Source organism: Odontomachus brunneus, unplaced genomic scaffold, assembly GCF_010583005.1.
Source record: "Odontomachus brunneus isolate Ranch 3 - 2012 unplaced genomic scaffold, Obru_v1 Obru_scaffold_262, whole genome shotgun sequence".
Classification (NCBI taxonomy): Eukaryota; Metazoa; Arthropoda; class Insecta; order Hymenoptera; family Formicidae; genus Odontomachus; species Odontomachus brunneus.
In genome coordinates, this window is record NW_022639712.1 from 25,925 (window position 1) to 39,116 (window position 13,192).

The following is a 13,192-nucleotide window of genomic DNA, read 5'->3' on the forward strand; positions in this document are numbered from 1 at the left end:
TTTTCATATTTTGAGATGTTTCTGTTTTCTATATTATGTCTATATTATATTATATTATATCTAGTTTTCTATATTATATTATATCTAGATACGATGATAATTAGAAACGGAATATTTGATTTGGTAATTCACAATAGTTTACTGCTTTTTTAAACTTGGTGAAAGGCCACGTCAGAGCTTAGGTGATTTGAACTTGACATATTTACTCGGTTACACTTTGAAGCATGTTAAAGTGCTCCAGATGTTTTAATAACCTAAAACATTCATTTAATTGCTATTAATTCTTTCATTAATATTTATTTGGTTCTAAATAAGAAACCATGTATAAGATAGAATCTTCTTACGTCGCCAAACGTTTTCAATGATAGTTCCATGATTTTGCCAGCGGAAATCTTTGGTGGATAGTTAGACATGATCATTATCAAAAATACACTGCGCATTATTTTTCCGGAAGATCATACTATTCGAGCTCGCGGGATTCAATTGCTAATTTTTCCGCTTATTATTTTTTATCATGTATACGTAACAACGGCCACAAATCTTTATTTATAATATCAGTAATAATGTAAGACACAATTTCCCTTTTATATAAGGTATGTCAGAAAAGTAATGTAACGTAACTTAAAAAGAAAATACGATGTTAAACTGAGTAAATCAAACCCATTAATTGGATTCAGACACAATGCATTTGCGCCAAGAAAGTTGCTACTTTTAGAAACACATTCCAAAAAGTAAATAATTGTTAATTTAAGTTAAATCAGTAAATTGCCAATTTTTGAACCAGAGGCACAGTTCTTTATTAATTATATGGAGATAATTGGAGCGTATAATGATCATTGTTTTGGATATTTTTGCTTGTGCAGACCTTAGCATGAGCTACTTCTCTCTATGTCGTATAGCTTCCAATTGACACCCGAAAATTAATTGTGATCACTTGTTAAAACGTGTTCATATTTGCAATAATTTTCGCATACACCTTCCCTATATTCAAATCTTCTGTACAAATCTCCTTCAAAACATAAAGGTACAAGTACAGTTCCTCAATCATCATTAACTTTATTAAATCTAAATTTTGACTGACGGAAGCTTTTATTAATACTTGCACTGACATAAACAATTGTAAAACATGTGTTTAAAGTAGTAAGTTAAAATTGCACCAAAGGTGTACGCAGAATGCAGCTGTCAGCTCAACATTTGATTTCATCCTATTGTAAAAACAAAAAGAATCATTACTTTTCTGACATACTTCGTATTTCCGTTTAAGATATATTAATTATTTATGTTGTATAATAATGAATTTAATATAATTTTTGTAATATTAAATGCGACTTTTTCTACATAAAAATAAATTACAATAAATATAGAATGTAACATTTAATTTTCATATCGATAACTATAAACTAAAAATTAAACATGTAATATACTTTAATCATACCTGGTCTTTAAATTGTTCCCCAGTATAACAAAACAGAAATAAATGTATTGTGACGTTTATAATGTTTAACACATCAGAACACATAACCCCTAAATTACTGGTGTTCCAATCCTACAAATAAGTATACATATATTTACATATATAAATAAATAAATATATATATATATATATATATATATATATATATATATATAATAAAAATAAGTATAATTATATATTCATAAAATCTGTTTGTCTTTGCAACTTACATCACCATGTAACCAACAATTTAAATTTACTAATCAAATAAGCGATAGACAAATTACCGAGATATTTTATCGAACTTGTGCTACATATTAATTCTTTGTTATATTTGTCGAAATATCCAATTTGCTATTTTATTAAAATTAACTAATAAACTCATACGAACCAATACTATAAAAAATAGCACGAGACAAATAGTTAAAGTGTTTGTCATTAAATTTGCCAAACATATTTCTTGCATAGTGTACCTCACCATCCGAACAAAACTGAAATTCGAATATTATTGAAATTATATTATTTTTTGGACCAAAGAAAATAGCAATAATGCACCAATAAAAGAATTTTTAAAAAATGTACGAAAATAATATATAGTTAGAATTTTTTAACAAAATTAGCATTGAGTTGTTCACTATGCATTGAAAAATGAAAAGCATCAATAACTTTAATAATTTACAGTTTTACCTTTGTGCTCATATTTGATGTTCGACTACTTGAGCTAACTTTTTGTCTATTTTATTCTCTTTCCTCCATTGCTTTTGTGCGAGGTTTTTCATCAAGCAGATCAGTATCTTTATCTGACCATTGGCATGTTCCATAAAAGTTGCTACAAGACAGTATGCACACGTTGGAATTGAAACCATAAGCATTCCTGCTATTGACTGAGATATAAACAATATCTCGTAAATGGGACTAACTTGCGCGTCGATAAATAAATAATTAACCGGACAGGCTAAAGGCCTAATTGTAACATTTTGATCAGTTACAAACTCTCCTTGAGACAATGGTAAGATTATTCGATACATAATGGAGCCAGTGTACATAAGAATCCACAGATCAGAATCAAGAATCTCTCAGTCTTCGCGCAATTGAACATAACATTACGTACATCTATGCTGAAAACATTTTGCTAATCCTCCTCGATGTGTTTCCAGCATTGTCTAATTTTATCATTGCGAAACAGGAGAATATTATATTGGAAGGTATACATTGTGACGTAGAGGAGAAGAGAACCCATCTATAGTCGCGCACACGTTGATTCCTCCAGTAGCCAATAAATACCACCGGTATAATCTCATATGTGAGAAGAAAATTGATGTTAAAGTTTAAAAACAAATTATAAATTTTTCGGAATACGGATATCTTTCCATTTCGATGGCCAAACACCTATTGTAAGTATGGGATTGCGCGTTGGTTGCATAACATATAGGATATCACTCTGGTTATATACGTTTTGCGTTATTCTTTTGTAGAGAGACTCTAAGAAACGTTCTACGACACTCACTGACTTCAATCGTTGTGCAACCTACTATTAACTATTAATGTGAGATCTAAACACGAGTTGAATCGCGACTGATTGTGGAAGCGCAAAGCTACTCGAGAAGTCAACTTCATTGCTTCCTTACGCATACGCCCTTTAAAAAGTTAAGCATTGCGTGCAAAAAATCGGTAGCAGTGAAGTTTGTAAACGCAGTGAAGTTTGTAAAATCCAAGGGATGAGATTTGCTTCTATAAAAACTATTCTTATTCGCTGGTGATGGTCGACTTTTGGCGCAAACAGGAAAACAATGGTGTTCAACTTCATCCCTATCTTAACTTGCAACATTACTTAACATTTTAATTTGCGATCGTAACATTTACCTGTAAGAATAATAGTTTTGATTACTTTATATAGAGTCCTTCCATCTGTTCTACTTTTACATATGTACGTAGTAGTAAATCGCTATACAAAAATGTCTTTTATACGAATAGTCATAGTTGATCAACTTTAGAACTACATGTTTTGTGTAACGAACAGGGCATTTTCTTATTGGAAACATTGAAGGGATCGTAAGACAGACAACAATGTAAATGCGATGTCTTACGATCTCTTTACGCGTAGTAATTTGGTTGGTAATATGTAGTTTTACACAAACAATAATGCAAATTTTTCTATAAAAAAGATATTACCAAAATTTTATGTCGTATACATTTATATATATACACTGCACTAAATTTTACAAATATCTATTACTGATACTCTCTTATACAAACAGATAACAATGTTCAAAAAATAAAATATAAACTCCAAGTTTCAACAAAGACTTTTTATTTACTGAGCCAAAACCCACCTGCGGCGGTTTTATATAAACGTTATTAATATAATATATTTTTGTAGTAATGAAAAGCTCAGAAATCGTATGGTTAAATGATAACGATTATAGAAATTGCCCGTGCGTATTTGATTTAGTAATTGTATACTAACTCAACACTATATTGAAGCTTGATAAACAGTATATGTCACAGTTTTGATGATTTCATCTTGACATATTTACTGGATTATACTTCGAAGCATATTGAATATGCCCCAGATGTTTTTATAATCTAAAACATTTATTTAATTCTCGTTAATTGTTTGGTTAATATTCAGAAAGAAACGATGTATATAATAACGACGTGTATATACATTTCAGAAAGAAACGATGTATATAATAAAATCTTCTTACGTCGCCAAATGTCTTCAATGATAGCTCCATAATCTTGCCAGAGCAGATCTTTGGTGGACAGTTAGACATGATCATTATCAGAACTACACTGCGCATTTTTTTTCCGGGAGATGATATCATTCGAGCTCGCGAGATTCAATTGCTACTTTTTCCGCCTATTATATTTTTTTATACGTAACAACGGCCACAAATCTTTATTTGCAATTTTAATAATAATGTAAGACACTATTTTTCTTTCCCTATAATGTATGTCAGAAAATTAATGTCATATAATTAAAGAGAAAACTTTGTATTAAAGTAAATGAATTAAACCAATTGACTGAAATACACATTGATCACAATGCATTTATGTTAGTAAACTTTCTATTTTTCACACATTCCAGAAGATAAAAATGTCTATTTAAATTAAATGTCTATTTAAATTAAATCGGTAAATTGCAGATACATTGATGAAACTTGAGGTACAAATTTTATATGAATTACGCTGAAACAGTTAAAAAAGTGATGATCAATGTCTACAATTAATTTTTACTCGTACACGTTTTCTTAGGTTTCATTAAGTTTAGCATGAGCTTCTTTCTGTAGCACATAACTTCTGAATAATAATCAGAAGTCAACTCTAACTCCTTTTATAATGAGTTCTACAATGTCTGGATTACTTTAAAATTATTTGTATGACTTTAAATTCTTTTCTTTGACGTGCTTCTTAATTGTCAATAAATTTTTTCAAAATAATCTTTGTATATGACGAGGATTATATAATCATATTTAAATCTCTCTTTAGTAGTATAAAGATACAATGTTCCTCAATTATCAGTAATTTGTTAAATGCAGATTTTGGCGGACAGAAGTTTTTATTAATACATGCATAAATAAATAACATAAATAATTGTAAGATTATATATTTTTAAATTAGTAAGTTGCATCAAAGGTATATTCAAAATACAGTTTTCAACATTTACTATTTTTATAATATATTTAAAAATAAAAAAGGAATCATTACTTTTTTGACACACCTTATATTTTTTTATAATATTATTTTTATTACCAATTATATATTGTATAATAACGACTTTAATACAATTTTTGCTTTAGTAAATGCGACTTTCTTTACAAATTCGAATTTCTTTAAAAATAAATTACGTTAATTGTAAATAAAAAATATTTTGTTTTATTTTTATTTCGGTAGCTATGAATTGTAGATTAATCACGTATAAATCATACCTGGTCATTAAGTTGTTCATCAGTATAACAAAACAGAAATAAGTGGATTGTGACATTTACAATATTTAACATATAAGAGCATATAACCCCTATATTGTTGACATTCCAATCCTAGAAGTAAATATACATTTAACTTACTTTCCTATTAAAATCAACTAATAAACTCATATGAACTGATAAATTTATATAAACCAATACTATAAAATACAGCACAAGGCAAATAGTTAAGGTATTTGTCATTATTTCTGCCAAACATATTTTTTGCATTATATATTGCACCATCTGAACAAAACTGAAATTCGATTACTAATGAACTTATATCATCATTATCTGGATTAACAAAACTAGAAAAATGCACAGATGGAATTACAAAAAACATTAATATATATAACATTAATATATGGAAATGACATATAATGTGTTTTTTAAATAAATTATCATAAAATTGTCCGATATTAGAAAAAAAGAAGCACTCCAATTACATCAACAATTTACAAGCTCACCTGTGTACTCGTATTTGATGTTCGACTACTTCTGCTAACTTCTTATCTACTTCATTTTCTTTTCTCCATTGCTCTTGAACGAGCTTTTTCATCAAGTACATCAGGATCTTCATCTGACCGTTGGCATGCTCCATAAAAGTTGCTATCAAACAGTACGCACACGTCGGAATTGAAGCTAACATAAGTCCCGTCATTGACTGAGATATAAACAGTATCTCGAAAGGACTAGTTTGCGCGTCAATAAATAAATAATTAACCGGACAGGCCAAAGGTCTGATTGTAACATTTTGGTCGGTTACGATTTTTCCCTGAGATAATGGTAAGATAATATTGTACATAAATGTGCCAGAGTGCATCAGACCTCCACAGATCAAAATCAGTGTCCTCGCAGATTTTGCACATTTGAACATAACATTACGCATATCCATACTGAAAGCATTTTCCCAATCCTCCTCGACATGCTTCCAGCAATGTCCGATTCTATCATTGCGAAACAGAAGAATGTCATATTGAAAGGCAGTCATAATGGTATAAAGGAGAAGAGGACCCATCTGTAATCGCACACGCGCCTACTCCTCCAGTAGCCAATAAATGCTACCGAGTATAAACTCAGAGATAAAAAGAAAATTGGCGATAATGTTTAGAAAGAGGTCGTAAATTTTTCGAAACACAGATATCTTTCCGTTTTTAGATGGGCAGATACCTAAAGCGAGCATGAGATTGTGAGTTGGTTGCATTGCATATATAATATCATTCTGACTATGTACGTTACGCGGCATTTCTTTAGAAACTTTGGCAAATCTTCGGCAATACTCACTGACTTCATCTGTTGTATAACCTACTGTTAATGCGAAATCTGAGTGCGAGCTGAATCTCAACTGAAGTTGAAATGCAATGCTAGCTATGAAGTTAACTTCATTGCTTCCATATGTTTGCGTGTTTGAAAAATTCAAATGTTGCGTGCGAGAGATCGGTGGCATAATAAAGTTTGCAAATAATGTAGCAAACCCCAAAGGACGAGATTTTCTATTCTTATCCGATCGTGTTTCGACCTTTGAGGTAAATAGGAAAATTGTGTTGTTTAACTTTGTTCCTTTCTGCTTTGTAACTGAAGATCTCAATGTTCACGTGAAAGTACCAGTTTTCATTACGTTACGTGTAGTCCCTTATTTGCTTCACTGCTACAAATGTAGATGGTAGTATTTCAGTATAGAAAGATTTTTTGCACTCGAAGAGTCATAGTTTGATAACTTTCGATAAGGATAGACGACGAAATCATGTTTAAACCATATGTTTTGAAGAGTATTTTGTAACAGGATAAATAATTGAAGAATAAAAGCACTATTCTTAATATCCTTGTTATTCCGCTTTTATTTTAATGTTAAATATATTTATATATGTTAAATATATTTCTACTATGCCAGTGATATTTCACGATTTGGGTATGAAGTATATTTTCCGCAAAAAATTAAACTATCAAAAAAATGTAAGACGGAATTTGATGTCAATATTAAGAGGTTAAAGTACGCATAATATAATTCTTCGTACGAAGCAGGATAAAACAAAGGATCATAATCTTAAAAGTAATAAGATAATTTTCGTTTTTTAAATGTTAATGTTTTCTGCAACTCATTTCTAAAAATTTCTCTAAAAATTGTCTTTAAAAATTTATTCTAAAATTAAAAATTACACGTCGTATAACATGTTCATAATTGTTTAAGAAAATTTTTATATTTATAATTTGCGCATTGGAACAAAATCGTACAAGAGATTCTGTGTTTCTAATATCTACATATGCTTACCTGGAAAACTTTAACGTCATGTAAAGAATAGCCGGTATGCTAGCAGTAGAAGTAAAGAACTTCGAGATTGTTATTGCACATATCATTACATGTTATATAATTTTCACTTCTGGCTGTTAAAGCGATGAACTTTCTTTAAAAAGGAAAATTATACGTTGAAAAGATAATAGAGCAAATAGAGCTGAAAGAAACTTTGTTTATGTGTCGTACAAGAGATTCCGTGTTTCTAATATCTACATATGCTTACCTAGAAAACTTTGACGTCATGTAAAGAATAACCGATGTGTTAGCAGTAGAAGTAAAGAACTTCGAGATTGTTATTGCACATATCATTACTTGTTACATAATTTTCACTTCTGGCTGTTAAAGCGATAAACTTTCTTTAAAAAGAAGAATTATACGTTGAAAAGATAATAGAGCAAATAGAGCTGAAAGAAATTTTGTTTACGTATCGGACTCTGCAAATTTCTTTCATAACATTTCGTATTAGAACACTACGGAGATTTGCTATGAAAAATGTTAGATTGATAGAGATAGAGATAGTATCTTCATTTTTAATATGTAAATGGCTTAAATATAGCTTATATATTAAATATAGATATATAATATCTACATTTAAAGATAATTTGAACGAGTACTATACACATTGCTAGGTTTCAAGTATACTTTTTTATATATATTTTATAAATAAATATAATAAAAATAATATAGATATAATACACACATATTTCGACAACTCATTATTTCACATAACGTTATTTTTCTTTATGCACTACGTAAGAGCTTAATTAAACTTACCACGATCTCTAAAAATATCTAAAAAAGAATAAACTATATTCTTGTTTCGATAATTACTATTTACTCAGTAACCGTGCAAAGAATGTTGAAATACACGACAACTGATTTAATTACCTAAAACATGTAATATAAATTTCATATATTTTAAATTTCACATTCTTTAATGTCGGTGAACAATACGTCCGCTTGAAAATTAATAATATTCGGATAATGTGACTCTTTAAGAGCCAACATGTACTTCTCTTACATCGCCAAAAGTCTTGAAAGAGAGGACGATAAATTTGCCCGCAGTGGTTTTCAGCGGAATATGTGATATAATTATTATTAGCACCATATCACGTGCTTTTTCTGCTGGAAGACGATACCATCCTAGCATATGTGTTCTCCAAGCTGCTTCCTCTGCCTGTTATAATAAGATAGTATGATGACTATTTTTTATATATACAATATTTTTCTCTTGTATCACACATCTAAATTATTTTAATCGCCATATATTCCTGTATTTTCTAATATGGTGCAAATAATTCATTTTAGTGGCAAACGTGGTTATTAAAAAAAAACAATAAAATTGGATAAATAAATAAATAAATATATATATATATATATATATATATATATATAGTCACTATCGCATTATCTCTTAAGGGCGGATTCCTAAAATAATTTGAATAAGAAAATCCTAATATAAAAATGGCTATAATACTTTTCAAATTATAAACGATTTAAGTTGACCAATTCTACTGGCTAAAGTACGGCACAACATACAGTGGTACAGGTGCATGCACATGTCATTCCTTTTCCAAATATTGATTGATTCTATACATACAACAATATATATAATAATAATTTGCCTTTACATAAACATATCGCAATAACAATCTCGTCAAAATGTTATGAATAAAATATCACACGATATTATGATTACATCATTTATAAGAATCAGTAAGCTGTCACACATTTGACGTTTCTTTCAGGGATTTACAACTAATTTCATATCTTATGCAAATTTTCATTTATGTGCACGCACCTGTATCATTGCGCTGTACCGTACCTGAGCACGCGTACTTTAGCCAATTTAATTGGTCGACTTTAACCGTTTATAATTTGAAAAGTATTAACCTCGCCATTTTATTAGAATTTTCTTATTCAAATTACTACAGGAATCCGCTCTTAAGAGATAATGGCAGTAGTGGCGGTAGTGGCGGGACACCCTGTATATATGTATATATACACACACACACACACACACACACACACACACACACACACACACACACACACACACACACACACCCAAACACACACACACGACATCCATTTACTGTCGCTGTTATATGTTTACCGGCGTAACAGAGAATAAAAATATTAATTGCATCGGAAACCAGAGCAATGAGAAAAGTACACATATTTGCGGTATTTCCATCTCGCCACTCCTGTGAACATGTATATCATATTCCCGACAAATCACTAGTAATTGAGTTTTGCAATTTTATACATATCGCATGAAGTAATATGTGCATGATGTGTGCATAATGAAATGAAAAATTGTATTCACCATTGCAATCTGAACGTGCGCCTACCATGAGAATACAGTATCCTACAAGACACATCATTATGGTGCAACCCAATATCTTAAACAAACTACTATGTTGCAAAGAGTCTTCTACTAGATATAAGAAACTGAAAGCAATTCCATCATTAACACTTAACAAGTCAAGAGGGAAAAAGAAAATAGAAAAAGACACGAACTCGATAAAACAAGTATCTCACTTTCGTATTCTAATTTGAAGCTCAACGACTATCGATAACCTTTTGTCCACATTTTTTTCTGTGCAGGTCTGCTCGTCCACAAGCTCCTCCATTAACATTATTAAGATCTTCATTTGTGCACACGCGTGCATCACGAGAAGCGCGGCGAGCCCATATATCACGATCGTTACGGAATACATGACGAACCCGCCGCAAAGCTGTAGCAGGGTCATAATTTCATAAGCGGGACTGCGCTGTTCGTCAAACAGAGTGAAATAACCCGCGGAAGCCAACGGCCTGAACGTGACATTCTCATCAGACAACTTTCCCTTCGTTAACGGCACAATCGTATGGAAAGACAAACCGGCGCAATACAACATGGTACAACAAACGGTAAACATATTTCTTCCTATCTTCGCTTTTTCTATCATAATATACCTCGCACTTGACATCGCGACGAATTTCCGTCGTCTTTTATGTGTCTTAGGCAAGTCCTGATCTCATCTTCGTAGAGGATCAGAGTACCGTATTTGACAAGTGCAATAAATAAGTAGATTATAGGAGCAATCATAGTCAATTTAGCATGCTCTTCCTCAATATAGAACACACAATAGAGAAAACCAGGAACGACTATGACGCACATAAGGGAGCAGCAGATTGTTATTAGAAGTATTTTACATATCATTTCAACGGCGGACAGGTCCCTTTCGAGTAAAGGCCAAACACCAAGTATTCGTAGAAAAAATTGACTCTGTTTAGTGACATATTCTATATCTTGCTCGTAATACTTATTTGTACCTGCCTGCGAAAGTGGTCTCTTCATAGCGAATGAAAAGAGAAGTTTTGAAAGAAGTTAAAAAATTAATTAAAAAATGCGTTTCTAATTTATAATTCTCGATAACACATCGAAAAGTACCGACGATATTCTATACGCTCCAAGTATTTGCAAGTCGCGAGCTCGCTTGCTTTTACTGATCGCCAGCAAACACCGAGATCGACTGATGCGAGCATGCGAAACGTAAGTATTAACAGAGCTTGCGCGCATTTTACACATTAATATTCCAAGTCTGGAATGAGAGAAAATTCAAACAGCTGCTACACTGCACTACCTCTGTTTTAAACTTGAACTCTGAAGGGACGTCTACATTGGAAGTAAGCAGTAAGAAGTAGGAAGTAAGAATAAGAAATTGACCAATCATAGTTGATTATTCTTCTCACATTCGTCTGTGGTTGGTCAATTTCTTACTCTTGCTTCCTACTTCTTGCTATTTACTTCCAATGTAGACGTCTCTTGAAGGGTTGACTCTACGAGGGTTGACTTTCTAACAGACAAGAAATTTTAATACAAAGGGAAAAACTGAAAGAGACGTTCTATATATATCCGAAGTAACTTTTAAATAATCATACCTCTTATACCTCGTGGAGTTTCACATTGCAGTAACTAATAATTTACTCGACATCAATAAATCTGGTATTTAATTTAATAGTCGACTACAAACACTTATCCAAAAAATGGCAGATTTACATTTTTATTTTTGGTTTTATTTTTCCAAAAATTCACAGAATTTCAGTGGCTTATCACGATCATTTTGGTAAGAAAAGTGGAAGTGCATCATAGATATTGGTGAAATGTAATGTTGATTGATTAATGTGATATTACCATTGCATATCTTGCATTTATGTCCGTTAGATTCTCAGTCACAAAAGCGGATTCAGTTCGTTACAGTTCGAAGCATATTAAAATAAGTCACAGCTGTTTTAAGAATCTGGAAAAACATAGAAATATTTTAAAAATAAAATTTCATATTTAAACAGGAAATTTTATAATTGCCTTCACATAATTTTTCGTACCAGATTCAAACGCGATGAAATAGTACATTATTAGTCAAATTATCTTAAAATCACAAATATAGGCAATATAGAACAATATAAATATATACAAAAAAGAGATTATATAAAAATATAATAGTTCTAAGAAGTATAAACAAACATTTTTTCCAGTTTATCACATAGCGATAATTGCTTTGCGTACGAGTAAATTATACTAATTATATGCTCTAATTTGTTTTCTTACATCGCCAAATGTCTTGAATGATAGGACGAAGATTTTACCAGCAGTAATTTGCATCGGCATATTAGACATAATCATCACTAAAACGATTCCACGTGCCTTCTTATCCGGAAGACGATACCACTCGAGTTCGCAAGATGTGATGGCTACCTTCTCCGTCTATCGTTTTAAATAGAAAGTTATAATTCCTAAGCTTTCGTGAACAGGTGGTCTTAAATGAGTAGTACTAAACGCATTAAGATATATATCGAGTGCACACATTTATGCTGCACGCATGACTACAATTGCATATGCGTGACCGAAGAGACAAACTTACAATCTCATTATATGAAAATATACCTGCGTAATAAGCTGCTCGCCCGTATAACAGAATAGGAACGCATTTATTACCGCAGCAAAAAATGAAATAAAATAAGAGGTCATTGCTATTGAATTACTATTTTCCCATTCCTATAAAAAAATTCATGTAACATTTCTATATTACGTGTAACAACTACTGTAATGAATTCGCCGATAAATTTTTGTTGACTATTTATTGTGATTTACTTTGTAATACTTGTATTGTAATACTTTAGTGCTACCGATATTAAAATGAATAAAATTACACACCATTAATATGCAATAAGACACAACACAAATTATTATTGTACCCCCTATTATCTCTATAAACATCATAAAATGAACAGTACGCTCCACCAGCTGCAGAAAGCTAAAAGGAATTTATCGATAATGTGATATTGTCGTGATAGTTTCACGTAAAAATAAACAAGTAAAACATGATCTAATAATCATGAACACACCTGCGTATTCGTATTTGATGCTCTACAATAACACCTAGTTTCTTATTCACCTCTAATCCGTCTTGTTGTTCCTTTTCAACGAGA

The 13,192-nt window shown here is 31.1% G+C and overlaps 1 protein-coding gene and 3 pseudogenes across 1 annotated transcript in view; all 4 read right to left on the reverse strand.

Annotated features, from left to right (window-relative positions):
- Nucleotides 1-202: 202 nt before the first annotated feature.
- Nucleotides 203-3,085, reverse strand: LOC116852951 (annotated as a pseudogene).
- Nucleotides 3,086-3,986: 901 nt separating this feature from the next.
- Nucleotides 3,987-6,667, reverse strand: LOC116852921 (annotated as a pseudogene).
- A 1,881-nt stretch (nucleotides 6,668-8,548) lies between these two features.
- On the reverse strand, nucleotides 8,549-11,060 carry LOC116852925 (annotated as a pseudogene).
- Nucleotides 11,061-11,552: 492 nt separating this feature from the next.
- Nucleotides 11,553-13,192, reverse strand: part of LOC116852924 (odorant receptor 13a-like) — a 2,513-nt gene continuing 873 nt past the window's right edge. Inside the window, exons 2-5 of the mRNA XM_032833717.1 lie at nucleotides 12,918-13,017; nucleotides 12,648-12,758; nucleotides 12,312-12,467; nucleotides 11,553-12,003 (exon numbers count right to left, since the gene is read on the reverse strand). Of these exons, the coding sequence (XP_032689608.1) occupies nucleotides 11,950-12,003; nucleotides 12,312-12,467; nucleotides 12,648-12,758; nucleotides 12,918-13,017 (421 nt within the window). The 3' untranslated portion in view covers nucleotides 11,553-11,949. The remainder of the gene's footprint in view (nucleotides 12,004-12,311; nucleotides 12,468-12,647; nucleotides 12,759-12,917; nucleotides 13,018-13,192) is intronic.